The 19,304-nt window shown below is 51.4% G+C and overlaps 6 protein-coding genes across 6 annotated transcripts, besides 13 other annotated features; 1 reads left to right on the top strand and 5 right to left on the bottom strand.

Moving 5' to 3' along the window:
• Positions 1-2,498: part of a mobile genetic element that runs on past the window's edge.
• Positions 34-483: a dispersed repeat.
• Positions 650-713: a dispersed repeat.
• Positions 798-2,498: a long terminal repeat.
• Positions 798-2,664: a mobile genetic element.
• Positions 2,499-2,502: a direct repeat.
• Positions 2,665-2,982: 318 nt separating the features above from the next.
• EKO05_0002252 (uncharacterized protein) lies at positions 2,983-3,921 on the bottom strand (the record flags this gene model as incomplete). The annotated part of the gene is made up of 2 exons (XM_038944058.1): positions 2,983-3,852; positions 3,901-3,921. 2 exons carry the CDS (start codon positions 3,919-3,921, stop codon positions 2,983-2,985), a joined length of 891 nt encoding a protein of 296 aa, XP_038792926.1.
• Positions 3,293-3,346: a tandem repeat.
• Positions 3,922-4,259: 338 nt separating the features above from the next.
• Positions 4,260-8,160, top strand: EKO05_0002251 (uncharacterized protein; the record flags this gene model as incomplete). Its single annotated transcript, XM_038944057.1, has 3 exons — positions 4,260-6,485; positions 6,534-6,936; positions 6,986-8,160. The coding sequence occupies 3 exons, from the start codon at positions 4,260-4,262 to the stop codon at positions 8,158-8,160; spliced, it is 3,804 nt and encodes a 1,267-aa protein (XP_038792925.1).
• Positions 4,384-4,427: a tandem repeat.
• Positions 5,192-5,234: a tandem repeat.
• Positions 7,915-7,998: a tandem repeat.
• Positions 8,161-8,217: 57 nt separating the features above from the next.
• Positions 8,218-8,250: a tandem repeat.
• Positions 8,251-8,720: 470 nt separating this feature from the next.
• On the bottom strand, positions 8,721-9,839 carry EKO05_0002250 (uncharacterized protein; the record flags this gene model as incomplete). Its single annotated transcript, XM_038943992.2, has 3 exons — positions 8,721-9,222; positions 9,286-9,686; positions 9,768-9,839. The coding sequence occupies 3 exons, from the start codon at positions 9,837-9,839 to the stop codon at positions 8,721-8,723; spliced, it is 975 nt and encodes a 324-aa protein (XP_038792924.2).
• Positions 9,840-11,301: 1,462 nt separating this feature from the next.
• EKO05_0002249 (Dolichyl-phosphate-mannose--protein mannosyltransferase) lies at positions 11,302-13,732 on the bottom strand (the record flags this gene model as incomplete). Its single annotated transcript, XM_038943995.1, has 2 exons — positions 11,302-13,356; positions 13,445-13,732. The coding sequence occupies 2 exons, from the start codon at positions 13,730-13,732 to the stop codon at positions 11,302-11,304; spliced, it is 2,343 nt and encodes a 780-aa protein (XP_038792923.1).
• Positions 13,733-14,245: 513 nt separating this feature from the next.
• Positions 14,246-14,284: a dispersed repeat.
• Positions 14,285-14,328: 44 nt separating this feature from the next.
• EKO05_0002248 (Dolichyl-phosphate-mannose--protein mannosyltransferase) lies at positions 14,329-15,521 on the bottom strand (the record flags this gene model as incomplete). The annotated part of the gene is made up of 4 exons (XM_038944067.1): positions 14,329-14,931; positions 14,979-15,336; positions 15,388-15,413; positions 15,459-15,521. The coding sequence occupies 4 exons, from the start codon at positions 15,519-15,521 to the stop codon at positions 14,329-14,331; spliced, it is 1,050 nt and encodes a 349-aa protein (XP_038792922.1).
• An 868-nt stretch (positions 15,522-16,389) lies between these two features.
• On the bottom strand, positions 16,390-18,193 carry EKO05_0002247 (protein phosphatase 2A regulatory subunit cdc55; the record flags this gene model as incomplete). Its single annotated transcript, XM_038944185.1, has 6 exons — positions 16,390-16,413; positions 16,462-17,048; positions 17,102-17,753; positions 17,809-17,906; positions 17,988-18,028; positions 18,147-18,193. 6 exons carry the CDS (start codon positions 18,191-18,193, stop codon positions 16,390-16,392), a joined length of 1,449 nt encoding a protein of 482 aa, XP_038792921.1.
• Positions 18,194-18,409: 216 nt separating this feature from the next.
• Positions 18,410-18,440: a tandem repeat.
• Between the last annotated feature and the right edge of the window lie 864 nt (positions 18,441-19,304).

Below are 19,304 nucleotides of genomic sequence, written 5' to 3'. Positions count from 1 at the left end.
TAGAGGTTATTTTTTTATATAAGTATTAAGAGAGACCTGTATAATACTACTAAAGGCGTATACCTTAATTCTACTCTAACTAATAAAAGGTTATTATACATAATTTTAATATTTTCTTTTCTTTAATATTTCTTTTACTCTTACTTAAAGCTGTTAGTATTAGACTTTTACAGTTACTAATAAACAGATATTAGCCTAAGAGACTTTACTATTTATAAGAAGAGGTACGTGTTAGAACTTCTACTAAAGTAAGATAATAACCTACTAGTATGTGTTATAACCTACTAGCAGACTCTATTAACCCTAGTAGAACCTTCCTTTACTTACCTTTACTTTTACTTATAGAGAGCACAGGCCTAACTACTATAAGTAGGTCTCTCTCTCTACCCTCTTGTAGCTCGCTGTCTGCTATTTTGTTCACTCTACTTTCGAATCTATTAGTTTACCAGATTGCTACTTTTATGCTTGTAAAGTCTACCTTACAGTAACACTACCCTACACCTAGGCCAGTACTCTAATTCTCCCTAATACTTGTAAGATATTAAAGGCATAGGGTTAATAGGTATAGATAGTTAGTTTTTAGGTATTCTTTTATATAAGACCTATAGAAATAGAACAATTCTCTATATACACTATCTAAGTGCTCCTATACACCTTGTAGCAGATACCTACGCCTATTAGAGACTTCTATTATCCTGCGTTAATACAGTACAGGTAGTTTAATACTAGGTTAGATTAAATAGAATTAAATGTAATTATCTATTATATGTGCTGTTGTTCTGTTGCTGGTTTATAGATAACGTACTCTATAGGTAAGTAGATTAAACAGGTAAGCAGATTACTCTACTAAGACCACACTAAATTTCTACCCTATTATAGCTTACATTAGCCTACTTTAGCCTTGTATACAGTAGTGCAGTACATAATATTATTTAGAAACATCTTCTACAGCCTTCTTACATGTACGTAAGTTATATCTAACATTGTAGCACTTTGTACAGCGTCTTTAGGTTACTTCCCCTCCTTTAGCACGCACTTACTTCTTTGCCTTCTTACTATTACTACACGCCCTAAACTTAGTTAGAGTAGTTAATTAAAGGCCTTCCTTAGCTGTTAGGACTCTCTTCTGCTGTAATTGCTTTCTTTTATACAATTTACGTCGCATAGCAGCCTTATTTGCTGCTTAAAGCCTAGTAATCTCCCTTTAAGCTAACACTAGCTTATACGCTACTATAGCTGCGCCTTTAGTAAGCTTTTTAAAGGCCTTAACTATTAAAGTTAGTAAGCTGCTTGTATGCCTTTAAATCCTCTCTTAAACCAGCGTTAATTGCGACCCTAATTGCAGGGTAGTGCTTAGGGTTTAGGACTGCTAGGGCTCATCTTCTATAGTAGGTAGTGGTAGGGTACGTAGGCGGACATCAAGACCCATTATAACCTATTCTAGGTTAAGGGGGACTATTCTAGCGCCTTAGAAGCCTCCTTAGATATTGCTAGAAGTAAATGTCTCCTTATAGGCGTCTATAAAGTATAGTAGGAACTTAGTTTTAGTAATATAAGTAATGTAGTTACGTATAAGATTCTTAGCTTAGCGCCTATATACCTTCTTTAGAGGGGTAAAATAACCTATATCTAGTAGTTATAAGAGGTAAGATAAGTATAGAGGCATACACAGTATAACAATCTTTACTTCCTTACAGTATTGTTAGAAGTTAAGGGAGTTGTAGCTCTTATAGCTGTTAATAAGGAGCAGCTAGTGTACTCCTTAGGTGCGCGTCTTTGTATAGGCATTAAAGTGCTTTAACTAGTCTAGACTAAGCTTGTTAGTAGTCTATCTGTTCTTAGAGACTCTAATAACCCAGTTATAGGGCAGATTGTCCTCTTTGTACTAGGCAGAGAGGTAGTTACAGCCTTTAAAGATAATAAAGAGTAGAATAGCCTACCCTGTGCTATTAATGCCCTATATAACCATTGTCTACTCTTAATTACCCTACTACACTGCCTTTAGCTGTCCTTAACGCTCTAAGCCTGTAATAACTGCTCCTGTTAATATCTAGCCTATTATAAAGCCTGTCTTATTAAAGTTGTACGTATTATTGTTCTAAATACTATACTTAGCTTTAACATTTGCTATAAGCCTAAACCAGCCTCTAATAATCTCTAGATCCTTATAGAGGGCTCTCTTGTAGTTGTACTTGCAATTAAACCTTACTTTAAGGTTAGGGCAGCGCTTAATAAACGTGTTAGGCCAGTTTATGCTAATATAGCCTATATTATACTTAGCATATAAAGAATTAGCTATATTAGCTACAGCAGCTAGCTAAGGGGCAAATCCTTGTATATCTAGCTTAAGGATGTACTTAGTAATTACGTCCTTCTTAGTCTAGTCTATAATCTATTAAACTGGCGTACAATTAGCTTATGCAGGTCGTCCTGTGTATTAAGCGTGTAGTATGCTGTAAGGCGCGTTATATATAGCTGCAGCGCGTTACACAGTAAGTATTATATCTTGTTTAATTACCTAGAGCGCAAGCTGTATTGCAGCTTCTCTTAAGGGCGTAGATTAATGTTGTTGTTGAGGCATTGCGTGGTAAGGTGGAGGTTTGGTGTGGTCTTGGCAGAGTGATCCGCTCACCCGTTTGATCCGCTCACCCGTGGAGTACGTTAGGTGTTCTCTAATGGGTTATCGCCAACCCCTGACAGAGTACTGGCTGATTACATAACCTGCCTCCAACTACTATTCGGCTCTCAACACCTGCCTCCAACTACTATTCGGCTCTCAACACCATGTTTCTCCACCACACTAGGACGCTGCTGCCTTAGTAGGGTTACCCCCTTTGTTATAGCGCGTTTAAACGCCTGGCGATACAAGGCGATACAAGAGTAAGAAGACAGTCACCTTGACCAATGTCATAAATCGGGTATCATTGATGGTATTTCGGTCCGTGACAGCCATGCGCCACCAACCTGCTGCAGCTGTTCGAATCACGGTGAAACGGCATCCAGAGCGATACCACCGCCCTCGGCGGCCCCCTCGGCGGCCCCCTCAACCTTGGATCTGTGCTTCCGCCTGCGCTTCTTCGGTGCAGCCCCTTCGCCGTCCTGCACATCTGTAGTGGGAGGTTCTGTCTCTTCTGGTTCGACGGGCTTAGCCTTCTTCGCTGAGCCAGGCTGCGTCGCAGCGGTGTCTGTCTTTTTCTTCTTCATGCTAAGCGGGTTGGGCTGCTTAGGGCCCTTCTGCCGCCTCTTCTTGGCCGCCTGCGCCTCGGTAGCAATAGACTTGTCCTCATGGCCCTCCTCTTCCTCTCTCTTCCTCTTCTCTCCCGCATCCGGCTTCCGCTGGCCCTTCAATCCCATCTTGAATTTGCTCTTCTCCTCCCTCTCCCTGTGCGCCTCGGTCGCATTCGTCATGGGCTCCATGAGCACCACGCTCTTGCTTATGTATATCAGAGGCACGCCTGGAATGCGCCGCATATGCGACCTGACCGCGAGCTCGTTACTTGCAACCACGTATCGGTGCTTGTTGCTCCCACTGCCCTTGGGGTCGACGACACTGCTCAAACACTCCAGCGTGCTCAGTGGCTCCTCCAGCTCGTGGTGTCCGCAGCGGCGGCGCTCGTACTCTTTTGCTTGCAGGATGAGCGTCTCGTTTTTGGGCTTCGCGGCGTACAGGTGGCGCATGTCGCAGGTGGTGATCATGGGTTTTACGGTTGCGCCGAGCACCTTTTCGAGGCGCCCAACGAGGTCGATCTTGAACTTGTAGGCGTCGAGCAGGATGGCGGAGTCGAGGAGGACTTGGTAGGGCTCGCGGAAGCCAAAGTTCAGCTCATACTGGTGGAGCAGCTTTTTGTATGCCTGGAGTGGTCAGCCGTGCATTGTGTAACGTTTGAGAATGCAGAATACCTTTGCGCGCTTGAGCTTCATAGTGACGACGTGTGATTTTGCGAGGGTCGGGTGTGGTTGCGCTCGCGGGGAATGGAAGGCAGTTCCGCATTCAAAAAGCTCACAGTCGGCCGCCGAAGTAGTGCCGGGCCTACTGGGTAAGCCGCGCGCCGCACACGTCTCGGGAATGAATGGCGTGAAGGTTGGAGAGCACGAGGACTCCGCATTCGAACCGCATGGCCTGAGAGCGGGCATCAACACCACCTGCAAATAAACCCGAGAACAAATCATGCCCTTATCACCCCACGCTCCCTGATCTTCGATTTCCGATTCCCGAAGCTTGCCATAACGATCAAATGCGCCCCCGGTAGCCCCAAACCATGGCGAGCGATAACCCCTCGCACCCCGCAAGCACCGAAACAAAGGACGCACATCCTGCGCCTACAGAAGCGAAGCCTGAAGTCGAGTACGATGATTTTGGACTGCCGGTCAGGAAACGCAGACCGAGGACGCCTGTGGACGACAGCGACGACGACGACGACGACGACTTCAAGGATGCGGTAGCAGACGGGTCAAAGGCCGCGGGCGAGGTGGATACATTGGCGAAAGCTGAGAAGCAAGCCGAGGCAGAGAGGGCGGTCGAGAGCATAGTCGAGCATGTGAGGGAGAGGGAGGCAGGTGGAGGCGACAATGCGCAGGCAAGTGTCAATGGGCAGATCAAGGTGGATGCCGCGGATGCGCAGGCTAGTGTCAGTGGGCAGATCGAGGTGGAGGCCGTGGAAATTGGACGGGAAGACAACGACAAGGCATTGGAGGGTTCGAAGGACAATCTGTCAAACGAGAACTTGTCCAAGCTTGCTGCAACAACCAATACAAAAGCGGGCATCCCGGAAGCCAACACAAACCCCGAGCCTTCAGAGAAGCTCAACAGCCAGATCTTGGACGACAAGAAAGACTCTCAGTCAACCGCACCAGATGGCCGTAAAAGCCTCAACCCGTCCGCCGCGCACCACCAGAAACAGACATCTATATCCGAGTATTCCCACCAACACACCGTCACGCAACTCAACGCAAAGGAAGAGAAGGACGACGACGATGATGGCGGCTGGCAGACTATGCCTGCGTATGCGCAATATGACATCTACGACGACGACAACCGCCTGATCGCAAAAGAAAACCCTGAAGAGCTAGCAGACATGCATGGCTACGCTGATGTCGGAGGTGCTGCAAAGGGGTACACGAGGGTCATTCTCGATGACGATGCAGACTCGCAAACGAGCATGGACGACAACACTGCATATCTCTTCAAGGAGAAGACGACAGCACTACACGACGACGACGAAGCCGTACGCGACCCGCTCATGCAGATGCAGGCTACCAAGAACCTTCTTACTGAAGGACAGCGTGTAGCGTACGTCGGCTTAGTGCGACTGGCGATGATCGAGATGGAGCGGAAATTCGACAGAGTCATCGCGAAGAAGAACCGGCAAGTCAAGAAGGCACTCGACATGCACACCGAGACAACGAAAATGTGGTCCCAGAAGATGATGCTTAGGTTGTACGGGCACATGGATATCAACACCTCAGAGCAGGTCATGATTGAGCAGCTGACGGACCACGGCGTGATACCTGCTGATCTGACGCCGGCGCTGATGCAGAACGCTCGAGTGAAGAACCCTGCTGCAGAAGTTCCCAAAGATCTGAAGGAGGAGAAAGAAGATTCGGACACTGCACGCCCATCTGTGTCGTCACCGCGGCCAGAAGATCAGGGTGAGAAGTCAAGGTCCGCTTCGTCATTAAGCCTAAGCGGCTCCCTGGCATCCCCGCCGCCCCCGCCGTATGAAGCGCACGAAGACGAAGGCGAGTTCGAATACCCCGAAGTCAAAACACCTTCGCAGCTTCCTGAAAGCAAGAATCTCGATATCGATCTTCGGTGGACCGTACTATGTGATCTATTTCTCCTCCTCGTCGCAGATTCAATCTACGATTCGCGGTCAAGAGAGTTGTTCGAAGTCGTTGGAAAACACCTCAGCGTGGATTGGCTCGAAATCTGCCGGTTCGAGAAGCGCGTAACAGACGCCCTAGAAATGCAAGAGGAAGCCAACAAGGAGAATTGGAATGAAGACGAGCACATGGAGTCACGACGAAAGAAAGCACTGCGCAAGCGACTGGCATTTATGGGCCTTGCTACCGTCGGCGGAGGTCTAGTCATTGGCCTGTCAGCCGGTCTCCTCGCCCCTGTTATCGGAGCTGGTTTGGCTGCGGGCTTCACAACTATCGGTGTAGCCGGGACGAGCAGCTTCCTTGCTGGTGCTGGTGGTACGGCAGTAATTACTAGCATTGCTGTTACCACCGGTGGCACGGTTGGTGTTCGAGCGGCAAATAGACGGACTGGTGCCGTAAAGACTTTTGAGTACCGGCCGCTTCACAACAACAAGAGGACACATCTCATCATTACGTTGGCTGGATGGATGAGCGGCAAGGCTGATGACGTCCGTCTGCCGTACAGCACTGTGGATCCTATCATGGGAGACATATACTCTGTGCTTTGGGAGCCGGAGATGCTGAAGAGTATGGGTGACACCATCAACATCCTTGCCACTGAGGTAGGCGAAACACTCTCAGAATGGAGATTAGTATACTAACACAAACAGGCACTTACTCAAGGTCTCCAACAAGTCCTGGGTAGCACGCTCCTCACTGCGCTGATGTCCGCCATGACGCTCCCTCTCGCCCTCACAAAACTCTCCTACCTCATCGACAACCCCTGGTCTGTCTCTCAAGCGCGAGCAGACATGGCTGGTCTTATCCTCGCAGACTCAATCATCGATCGAAACCTTGGAACAAGACCCATTACTCTTGTTGGGTTCTCGCTCGGTGCCAGAGTTATTTACGCTTGCCTGAGAGAGCTCCAAAGCCGCGGCGCTTTCGGCCTGGTGCAAAATGTGTACATGTTTGGCACACCCATCGTAGCAAACACAGACGAGTACATCAGGATCCGAAGCGTAGTGCCTGGACGATTCGTCAATGGATATGCTACCAATGACTGGATCTTAGGTACTTGAATCTGTCATTACATGTACTCATGCATTCTGACGTCTCACAGGCTACCTCTTCCGCGCGACTGGCGGCGGCGCCGCTCGCGTCGCTGGGCTAGCACCCATTCAAATCCCGACAATCGAAAACATAAACGTAACCGAGTTCGTGCCAGGCCATATGGCGTACCGCGCAGCCATGCCCAAACTGCTCCGCGAAGCAGGGTGGCTTGTTGAAAGCGACGAGTTCACTGAGATTGAAGATCCCGACCCAGAGAACCACGAGCAGCGCCAACGCGAACTAATTGACGAGATCGAAGAAGCGCGGCGCGAACTTGAGAAGAAGAACGCCGAGAAGGAGAAGAAAGGCGGTAAACTATCTTGGTGGCGGAAGAAGAAGGGCGACAAGAAGGACTGGGAGGTCTATAACGAGCAGTCGCAAAAACACACACCCATTGACAAGAACGCGGATTCTGCAACCATTGCAGAGAATCCCGTCATGTTCGACATCGACGCTATACGCAAGGAAGTCGCCGCCCTCGCAGCCGAGGGTGCCGCAGACAAGCCCTACAACGGCTACGAACCAGACGCGTTTGAAATCAAGGAGATTAAGAGCACGCTCCCGCCGATGAAAATCGACATCTCTGCTACTACACCCACAACACCAAGCCCACACAGCGGGCTGCGGCAGACACAGAGTTTCAACGACAGCCTCGGCGTCGTAAGCACCAGCGCAAAAGCGAACAGCGCCGGCGCCCTCACCCCTGGAGTCCGGTTACCGCCGGGCTCGCAGCTATCCAACGGCACAAGCGGGACCGGGGCGTACGACGAGTACGACGAGTTCGACGACACCGGCACAGACAGCATGACCATGACATTCGACTCGAGTTTCCGCGACCTGCCCAAATCCGCTCAACACAGCCCCTCCTACCCGACCCCGGAGAGAAGCGCATGGGACTCTCCACCGCTGAACAGGAGCGGAACATGGGACTCCCCGCCCACAGCAACAGCGACAGCGACAAGAGCAACGACAACCACCACCACCACCACTACCACCGCGCCAACACAGACAGCAGCACCAACAGTAAGCTGGGACAGCGCCGCAAATGACGCCCCCGGCCGCCCTCCCCTCCGATCCGCAAACACCATGCCCGCACCCAGCGCGAACCCGGGATACAACGCCTGGGCCGACGAATTCGACGACGACTTTGGTCAGGAGAAGGAGGTCAAGATGAGCTTCATGTGAGTGTGAAGCAAGTGCGTGCTACGGGATAGCCGGGCTTAGACTAGACCAGACTACGTAGAGACGTACAGAGAGAGGGAGAGGGAGAGGGAGTACCAGGTGTTTAATTCGCATGTTTCTAGGGCGCCATCTCGCTTAGTTCGTCACTTCGGCGGGATCGTTGCTTTATGGTGTTTTGGTGTTTTTCTCCCTGGGCTTTTCTAGAGTGTCTTCCGCCAATTGAACGTCTTCTGCAGACGGAGGAGTGAGGGAGGGAGCAAAGGTTATGCATTTTCGATGTCGGTGTCCTCTTTTTGGGTAGAGATTCGTTCATTGGCATTCATCTGGAGTGTGGAAGAGAGGACGAGAGGGGCGTTGTATAGTGGACGTAGTGAATGTGCATATCTAACTATTCATCCCTGGTTGGCGCACGGGCGGCTCGTAGGTGGTGTGCGGCCGAGTTGTGTTCACAGTTGACGAGACATTGAATCGCATTCGTTAGACACCGCAACGAAGCTGGTGTGTAACATCACAAAGGATATGTATCCACGAAAAAAAACCACACCCCTAATCACCAACAGGCCTCACTTCCTCGGTAGCCGACCACCAACTCCCTGCGTGGCGGCTCCCCCGCCAACAACCCATTCCTCGTCACTGTCTCGAATCGTAGCGCGACTCGTCCGCGCTGCCGCACCCGCATTCCCATCTCCCGAGTCCCTCGTCAACTCCTCAAACTCAATGTCCATCTCAACGCACTTGGTAATCCTCCCACTCTTCTCAGCACTACGGCCATAGCTACCAATCGTCCTGACCTGCCTACCTCCTCTGCTGGCGTCGCACCCCTCCTCATCAGTCTGCGCCTTGGAGACGGGGCTCTGCGTCCACAAGCTCCTAACCTTCAGCCCAACGGGTGTGCGTAGCAGATGTTTGAGGAAGGCGGGGAGCACGGGTAGACAGGCAGCTAGGAAGCCAAAGGTCAGTTCGGGCTCGGCCCATTTGCCCATGACTGCCGCGCGGTAGGTCTGGTCTGTTGAGTAGTAGAGGCGCACGGCGTAGTAGAGGCGGATGGAGGACGCGGCGCAGGCGCTGGGTGGTTATTCGTAAGCATTGATAGTAACACAACGCCACGCATGTGCGGTGGGAACTCACAGACCGCCGAGCAGAAATACGGCGCTTAGTCCCCATTTTCGCTTCTTGCTGAGCTCGAGCCGCCAGATGACGGGCTGGGGTAGTGTGACGATGATGAGGTCGCTGGCCGTGTTGATCGATGCGGACACTACATGGACGACTAGCTTGTCCTTGACACAAGTCCCGAGGACCAGGGGGTTCCAGGCGTGCGCCAGCGGTCGACAGGCCAAAAATTGGAAGAGAAACAGTGCGGCGTAGAACATGACGTTCAAGATCAGGAAACTGTCGATGGTCCAGAGAAGAAGCGGTCGAGCGTGGAGTGAACGGTTGTGAGGCATGAAGATGCGCCGTATTTGTAGGATGAGAGTAACTTTGAGCGGGATGATTACTAGAGAGTAGATGGCAACGGCTATGTGGAAGAGCTGGCATGTATCAGTGTTTGTGTTTTCAAGTGTCGAAAAAAAAAATATAGATAAAGACAAGGTAGAGAATTGAAGACATACGCGTGCATGTTCGATCGCCTCTCGAGTTGTGAGGTCCCACTGATGTACGCCCAGTGGCAGATCCTCGAACATAAAGACGATTACATGGAAGCTGACAAAGCATATCCATGCTACTATCAGCCAGTCTGTATCGATATCGTCAGTACACTGGTCCGCTGTTTAATACGAATTCCCCTTCCTGCTCATCTCAGGGAGATACTTACAATCCTCAGCCAACATCTCCCTAACCACACCCAACTTTGTATAGACCCGCATCCCCACTACCACCGTCGCAACAGTGAGCTGTACTATCGCAAGTTCCGGCTGGCTCAGATTGTCTGGATGATCGAAGTTTGGCACAACACCTTCTGGCGGCGCGAGTGCCGGCGCGTCCAAAATGGCATTGATTTGGAATGGGTCCATGCTAGTATTGCAAACTGTTCGCTTTCCCTTTGCCGAAGGACTGAGGCGCGGCAGTCATATGGTCGGACTCGACGACGGTAAAAGCAAAGAAAGAAGAAACATCAACCTCACTAGTGAGACGTGAGGCGTAAGCTTGTGCAATATAAGAGGGTAATGATGGGTAGTACGCAGCAGCAAAGCATTGAGTTGACTTTCCAAGGCAATGGTCAGTTCTGCCAGATCGTGTCATCAAACGTTCGTTCGGTATTCAATACGCCATGGCTGCCACGTTCGTTCACGCAAGTCTATCCACTTGGCTACTTGCAGCCCTAAAAGTTGCCATGATTTAGACTTTACCTGCACAAGGCCAGACACAGATGGAATGAGCGGGGGAAGAGGAGTTATTGCTGAAAGGGAAGCAACCGGAGAAAAGGCGCCTGTGACGGACCGCTGCAACGGGTGAGGCCAACAAAAGGACATCGTGGCATGGAACGTCGCCTTGAATGGTCAGAGTCATTGGTGGACGAGGCGGCTCGATTGTGCAGGTACGTTGTGCCGATTGCGTGTCAAGTCCGCCACAATATGCGGGGACGTGAAGGTATGTGGAGATTGTGAGACAGCGCCTCAGTTCCGCGTTTAGTGACTGGGAAGATAGATGTATTGTCCGCCACCGCGAACGTGAGCTTCGCTGCAAACTCTATCAGTAATGCCTCTGATAGTGGGCATACTAGTTGTGGTTGTGAAAACAGGCTTCTGCACACTTCCCCAGAGTTAATCATGGCCTACGGATCTGTACGTATCTGGGTCCAGTAATAACGTTCAGTAAACAACTAACTCTACCCAGAGCCAGGTGCACATGCCCAATAATGATGGGGTGGTCTTCATTTTGTTTCGTCAACTGTCAATCGTACATTTTCATCTATCCCCCAATTTAGGTAAATTAAGGCAGTAGGTAAATTACCAACATCAACCCGACCCCTACAGTGTGACACAAGGAAAGACTCATAAGAGTTGAGCTGAGCAAGCAGAAACACATCACCGACACTCCGCGCTGAGCAATACTACCCTAGGGAATCGATTGAGAAACGGCTCAACCCCGAGCCAGTACTAACGCCAACTCGTGCACAACGGTCTACACAGACAAGATCGTCATCTATTTGGCGAAGTGCAAGTCGTAGCCGAGCCACTTCCTGGCCTGAACCTGATCAACCGTGAGACCTGGCTTGCCATACGTGAGCGGCGCAAAGAAGAGGAAGCACCAGAGAGCCGCAGCCAAGATGACGCCTGTGGCGATCCAGCTTCCAAGCTGGCTGGCAGTGGCAACACGCTCGCGAACAGGGCGGGAGCGAGTCCTGCGGTGGCCCTTCTCAGCAGGAGTTCCGGGGGTTTGAGGTTCCTGGGGCTCGATGCAGAAGATGAATTCGACTAGGGCACCCGTAACCAGACAAGATGCAAGGTGAGCTGGGAGATAGTGGTGCAGGAACAGCTGACGACCCATGATGTAGAATGGGATGTAGTGAGCGGCCCAGGTAAGGAAGAAGAATCCAGTCGAGTTATAGAGACGGGAGCGGGTGCGGTCGTCGAGAGCGTCCATGCCACGGCGCAGAGCCAACTGGTCAGCGCCGATAATACCAGCGAAGACTGCCAGAAGAGAAGATACGAGCCACCAACCGATTGGGTTGCCAAGGAAGTAGATCTGTTCGCGGGTATCGTTGTGTGTCCAGAAAGAGACACCGCGAAGAAGGAAAGGCCAGGAGATGGGCTGAGAAGCATACGGGTGAGAACTGGTCAAGGCGTTGTTGTGGTAAAACATGGCGCGCTGAAGCTCGACCCATTTCCGGAGGAAGCTAAGGTGCTTGACTTGCTTGACCTCCTTCTTGTTGCGCTCGTCTTCCGCAGGCAAAGAAGGAATATCGTCTACATACCAGACGTTGCTGGACTGTTGGACGTTCTTGTTGCCGTTGATTTCGGCCTGCTTGTACGCCCAATCAGGCAGAGGCTTGGTGTGAGTCCACATGGCAACCTTGGTGGGCACGTGGACAAGCTTGAAATGAGTGGACATGGTCTTGAAGTCACCCTTGCCCTTTTCAACTTTGATCTCGAACAAAGTATCGTTGAAACGTGCGCCAGCCGCCTCGTCCTTGGCAGCAGTGGTAAACTCCTGGTTGGTGGGGTAGTAAGGAGATGCGACATCGTGTGTAAGAAGGACGGTGTCGGTGATAACGTGGCGCAGACGGACGACATCGCCAATCTTGACGCGCTGACCAACCTCACTCGGGAGTGCCTTCACGGGGAGTACCTGCCAGTGGTTGTTGGTGTCGTTGTGAGGATATCCAGTAACTTGCTGTCCCTGAGAAGAGACACGGCCATCATCGTAGCGGAGCGGGTACTTGTCTGTGTGACTGTGGAGGTAAACCTTTGTCTCCTTGTGGCGCATGGTGATGGAGTCGTAGTAGTTGATACCAACAGACTGGAGCGTCATCACGTTGTCGCTCAGAGTCTCTTGGAACTCGGGAGTCATGAAGTCGTCACCAGGACCGGATCGGTTGAGGATGGTGAAGTGAACCTGGAACCAGAATAGGTAGAGGAAGAAGGGAACGACGACCAGACCAATGATGCGAGCAGCGAAGTGCTTGCCGAACTCGGGAAGAGACAATGCGCCCTGGCGGCGGTTGACATCCATCAGGTCCCACAGGTCGAACAGAACAGGGACACCAATCGAGAAGAAGGTGAAGACACCGACGTACTTGATGGAAATGACACAGCTCAGGCTGATGCCCGTCAAGAGCAGCCACTTCCACCACTTGCGGCTGAAGGGGTCATGTCGCAGCTTGTAGAAACGAACGTATGCGAGGACCGAAAGGGCCATGAAGAAGATGAGCGATGCATCAAGCAGAATCAGGCGGGTCTGGCCAATATGGGCGTTGTCGAGGAGCATGAGACCAGCAGCAGTGACGCATGCGGGCAGGGAGTAGCCAGACTCCCACATGATGAGGAAGACAATGGGAACGGTGAGAGCGCCCAGCGAGGCGGGCATGGCACGGTATGCGACGTAGGGAACGTTGTTGGAGACGTACGAGTCGCCGATGTTCTCGAAGAGGAACTCGCCCTTGTAGCCAACGAGCCAGCCAGCGAAGGCGAACAGGAGCTTTCCGAAAGGAGGATGAACATCGAAGAAGTAGGTTCGTTGCAGGTAGTATGAAGCAAACTGAATAGTGTGTTAGCTTCGCGCGCAAGCCTGATCCAGCTGCCAGCTAATCCTGACCTGCTGCAGCAATTGCATCGGGCCGACGTACCTTTCCAAAGTGCACTTCATCAAAGACGACCTGGTCCGGGTGGGAGATGCCCCAGAAGCGCGTGACGAATGCAAGCGCCGTCATGATTGTGATGGTGAGCTTGTAGTTCCATTCTGACTGCTTCTGTCGTGGCTTGTACGGCTTGGCCTTTTCGAGGAAATTGGCAGCCTTTTCAGACACGACTGCGGCCTTTTCAGACACGACTGCGGCGGACGGGGGGGTTGGTGTTGTCGAGCGCTTCTTACTGTCTTTAGCAGCGCGCTGCCTCACGCCGGTGGGGGAGGCCATGTTGTATCAATCTGCAGACAATGTCAGCATAGAGCGCCAGGCTGTGTCGCAGAAGCTGCAGGAGACTCACCCCTCGCAAAAGCTTCGAGGAAAGATGAGTTGGGAGAAAGGAAAGTGAACTGAGGGTTGCAGAGCTGGAAGCCAGATCGCCAGCTTTCGTGTACAGTAAGGAGATCCATCCGCGCTAACTCCACCTTCCGCTGGGAAGGCTCGCAGGCTACAATTGGCTCGCTACCGTCGAGGCCGCGTCTCCACCACCTCCTCCATGTCTCCTTGACGGATGAATGATGCAGCAAATCCTTCGCAGTCGGCCCACATGTTCCCAAACATTGTATACTATGGTCACCTTGCAACTTTCACTATGCTGCACCAGGCTACTATGCGCATGCGCCAGTTGATACATCCGATAACTACTGAATTCGAAGACCTTGAATTACGTCCCTGTTTATGTCTAAAATTTTACTGTCCTCTTCGCCTCCCGCTTACGCTGCTCTTGACCCTCTCTATACTATGTGCATTCGCCATGGGACTCTACTTCCGCCGGAGACCATACCACTCTATCGTCCCTTGTTGTGATCTGCACCGGCCCCTCTTACTCACTGACCCTTCTTCTCCTTTCTCGCCTCCAGCTTCTTCTTCTGGGGGATCTTGTAGGTCGTCTCATACCCATACAATGCACCTGCGCCAAAGACCATCGCAGCACCGACCTTCATAAGCCCGCCCATCTGGTTGCCAAAGAGCCAGATGCTCAGTAAGAAGCTGACCAATTTCCTGATGTTCAACACTATCGTAACAGTGACAGCAGACGTGTTGGCGCTCAGAATATTGACGCCTGTGATGCAGAGGAGCTGCGTGATTGCGTTAGCAGTGAGGTAGATGACGTGTTGGGAGGTCGACGCAAGAAGCTTGTTTAGGGCGGGTGGCAGACTCGCGGCAATGTTGGCTGGGACCAGGAAAGAGTGCGAGGACTGGAGGCGTGTGAATTGCGCAGTGAGAACTGGTGCGAAGCCGGCAAACATGGGAATAGACAGAAGATGCGAGTAGAAAAGATTCGCCTTCCAGTCCTTGCCGTGGTCACGGTAGATGTCCTCGACATAAGCGCCCATGTACGCGGAGAGCAGCTGGGCGACAAGAAGCACGAGTAGTCCAGCCTCAAAAGAAGCCTTCGTTGGATCGACATTGGCGGTCTTTGTCTTTCCCTTGGTTCTATTAGTGCGATTGTACAGAGTGCGAGCAGATTGCGTACCTTGGATGATGCATCAGCCCAAGCAGACACCATAACGCCCAGAGTCAAGATGGCGACAGAGAAGATCTGCAGAGGAGTGTATTTCTTTCCGCGAAGATAGCCTGCTGCCATCGTGGTCACACTTCCAAAACTTCTAAGAATGATGTGGACAGGAACGGATATGTTGAATGCGAACGCCCAATTGTTCAGCATGTTGACCGTAAAGAATAGCGCTGCACTTATGCACCACTTGCGAAACGGCACCGGTGATGATCGCAGGTAGTATCGGCCATTGGGGTCAAATTGGTAGTGTAATGTCGATAGACACGTAAAAACAAACTGGAAGAGCGTGATTAGAAGGCCGCTGTCGGGTTCTTGTCTTGTAATGTTTTAGCGTAGACTCAAGCCGACGGTGTTGTGGAGTTCTCACTTTACTATGGCTTCCAGACAGTAGACCTATGAGACATTAGTCTAGCTACTTGATAAGACCAGTGTTCTTACATTGGCACAACAGCCTCCAAAAATGAGTGAGAAGCTGCTGATGATGGGTGCAAGCGCAGCCATGACGACACGAATAATTTTTCAATCGAGTCGCAAATATTTTCAATCGCAGCTGCAATTACGTCGGCTTCTCGAAGGGATATCTGGAGTTATCAGCCTTGCACATCGCCCACGCAAATCCGCCCGCCAGTTGCTCCTCAGTGCGCAGAGCCCCGTCTTATGATGGCAGACGAGTCTGCTGCGAGAAGAAAAGAAACACCGCACGGCACTTGATTTGTGTACTAACAGGAGAAATAATTTCGCTATAATGGTGTTGTCTCAACGAGATGCCATAATTTCTTGTATGAGGGGTGTCAAGATGGAGTTGACCTGTTGGTCGACGTGGAGGTTTCGCTTTGAGCCTCACCCCGGGCGCTAGTTCGCACCCTCCCGCAAACCTGGGCACACCCGGTCGTAGGGCTGACCGAGATCAGATTTGTGCACGTGGGCATCACTTCGAGTATGCAGGTAGGCATTTGTAATGCTGATTATGCAGATGTTGGCCTTGATCTAAAGCTTTTTGCAGATTTCCCTGTTACCTGAAAGTGTAGCCGAGGGTCTGCTCCTTGCAATCATGGAATACATCACATTGTCAACATTTCGAAAGCGTTGGCTTGATTCTTTTGTTCTTCACCACTGGTTAATTATCGTGGTGTTCCAATCTAATGCAGTCATCTCATGCCTTCGAATTGCGCGTCATGTCGTCAATCGTTCGTTCTTCCGCGCCAAGTCACCATGCGTGCCCAGTTCTACCTTCCGAGCGCCATTGCGCTGGTCACCGTGGATGATGACGAAGAAATAAGAAGTAATAGATCATCAAGGGAGAGGCAAGTGATTGCTTCTATTTGGCAAGAACCCCTGCAGGATCAATCGCGCCGTAAATCTAAGGCCCCTACAGCGCTGAGAAGACGAAGAGCTAGGTCATGTTAGCATATACGAGAACTAGGCGAAGATTAGGCCTTACGTTGTTTGTCGCTGCAATAGCAATGCTGTCTTCGAACGGATGCCAGCTCATGTGCAGGATCTTCTTGTTGAAGTCGATTTGATCAGCATCTGTCTCCTTCCTCATGCGCTGTCCTTGCCCACCCGCACCAGCTGCAGGACTGCCAGCTCTTGAACCATTCTTCTTGCCGCCCGTTGGGCTTGTTGACGAGTTCATCGGTGTAGGAATGCCGACCTTCTTAGCCTTGAAAGCCGATTTGTCAGCCTGCAGGACCACCTCGGTGTCCTTCTCAGGATCCGACGGGTAAATCATGAAGTTGTTGTTGTAGCTGCCGGTCATGACGTTCTTGGCGTCGCCAGAGAACACAACCTCGAATTTGTCAAAGATGCTGTCATTCTCATATGTATCGCAGAGCCTGGGTCGCAGATGCTCGTGAATGGGGATGGTCTTTACTGGAGTTCGCTCCATGTTTACGTCCCAAATCTTTACAGTAAGGTAGTCGCGTGAGAGGATGTAACGGCCGTCGTGTGAGAATCGCACGTCGGATATCGACGAGATGATTTCAGAGAAGAAAGAGCGAGAGGACGGGTCCTCTTCTTGCTCAAATTCTGTACACGGTCAGTCAGAACAAATACTTTCAAATCGTGCTTGATCGACATACGCTTCGCGTGCTGATCACACAGGGCACTCTCTCGCATATCCGCCAACTTGATTGTACCCTTGGAGCTGGCATACATGAACCAGTTGCAGCTGATAGGGTGGAACTCGGCTGCGGTTATGACCTCTGTGAGCTCCTCCATGTTGGCAGGCTTGATGTCGACGATGTTGAAGCTCTGATCCTGGATGTTCAGGTTCCAGAGGTTGATTCGCAAGTCATCACTACTGATGAAAGTCTCTCCATCGCTGTTGACTGATATGCTGTTAATGTGGTAGGCATGTGCGTTGGCGTATGTCTTTCGCGGTACGGCAGCGACGACGGTATCATGATGAGTGAGGCGAGGTAGTTTTAGATCGGTGGCGGTGCGGAAGTGTGCGTTTGGGTTCCTGACCGGACCGCCTCCACCAGCAACCCCACCACCGGGCGTCAGTTCGTGTGACAAGTTGTTTTCCGCCACTACTTTCAACGACTTCTCAAAGACCTTCCAAAGCTTGATCGTCTTGTCGTTTGTGGAGAGGAGGTAATGCGACGCATTCTGGCGGCGACACCACTTGATCTTGTTGATCTTTTCCTCGATTTCGAGGGACTTGAGGTAGTCAAACTCGGGCTCGTGCGATTGAAACTCGGTGTGAAACTTGTACTCGCAGGTCTTCTTCTAGAAGGTTGTCAGATACCGAGCGGTAGTCGTGAGCCGACCGTGGGGTACGTACAGTCTCGTTTCGCTCAAACAGGACCACACGACCACCCTTGTCACCGGTTGCCAGATAGTTGCCCGTCTGGTCGAATTCGACAGTGGAAATGATGTCCGCTGGTTTGTTACGTCAGCGATTACCATCTGAAAGCGTCGTGTTCGCATGTTGCGTTGCACGGTGGGGTGCCGGTGACGTACCTTCTGTTATGTCTTCAACATCGCCCTTGTCGCCGAAGCACCTAGCAAGGTCAGTACTTTTGTGTGACAAGCAGCCAGGACGCGATGCGGGCGCGCAGGCGGGTGCAGTTACAGCCTGGGAGAGGCTCTGCAGTGGGGTGTGGCCGGGCGTCGACGTACTGTGTGAACTTCCACGTCGTGGGGCTGCCCTCTGCGGCTTCTACCATGATTCCAGTACCAAGGCTGTGGGACTCGGCAGGAAGCGATCAGGGCCTGTTGCAATCCCAGGTGGAGACGGTGCAGACAGTGCGGGCAGAGAAAATGGCGAAGGGGGGTGACGGCGGGGGGTTGATGGCGCCGCCGACGTTGGGGCTGGGCAGCAGGTAATACTGGATGATGTAGTGTAGCGGTGTCTGTTGGGGTCGACGAAAACGGCGGCAGCAGTGGGCGAGGGCGTGGGCGTGGGCGTGGGCGGGCGTGGCAGACGTCGTTGAATGCTCGTCGGAGGCGGGAAGACGGGCGCGGGCGGCGATGCAGGGAGACTCGGTGCAGCGCAGGTACAAGAGACAGGCTTCTGAAGGGCACTTCCAGCATCAAAGGTCCTGGACACCGCCCCGCGCGCGTGTGGACGCCAAGCCTGCGGGAAGGCGCTACTAAGCAAAGAGGTGGCCCGAGCGTTTTCAGATGTTGGTCGCGACTCGCATATGGACTTGCGTGTCCTTCCTGGTGCGCAGATCGATCCGCATCACTTCAATGTCGCCTGTAGCAAACATCAACCAACGAGTCTGGGTGGCCTGGGATTGGTAGAAACTGGAATCCTAGAGCGCAGCGATACGGATGACTGGCGTTCCTTGTTCAGATCTCGCCGATGCGAATCAGTGGTCAATTCTCTTGTTATTGAACTGGGTGCCCACTTGCTGTCAGGATCCCGAACCTATATGCTTTCCTTCGTCATGCTTGAATTCAGAACCAAAAATACAACAACGAAGAGCGGACATGATAGCCCAACATCTGCTCTGTAAAGCTGGAACACAAAGTTCAATGTGTACTAGGATATGTCAGCGATAGAACACATTTGCTCGCTTACCTGCGAACGAAGGTGATGGATAGAGCACTATCCGGCACTCTCTCGTAGAATGGGCTGTTCCATGGTGCTCTGCTAATATTGTTGATCATATCAGCGTACTCAGTGTCGTCGAGAAGCCATTTCGTACAACTGAAAAGCTTCATCTCAATGCGTGCGACCCGAAACTCGAAATTTTAGACGGGAAGTTTGAGCTAGCCAAAGATCTGTAGCAAAAAGATATCACTACAGTCTTGACTAGGCTACGGAGGCTT

The sequence above is a fragment of the Ascochyta rabiei genome, chromosome 3 (genome assembly GCF_004011695.2).
Source record: "Ascochyta rabiei chromosome 3, complete sequence".
In the NCBI taxonomy this organism is placed as follows: Eukaryota; Fungi; Ascomycota; class Dothideomycetes; order Pleosporales; family Didymellaceae; genus Ascochyta; species Ascochyta rabiei.
This window is presented reverse-complemented; position numbering and strand designations above follow the sequence as displayed.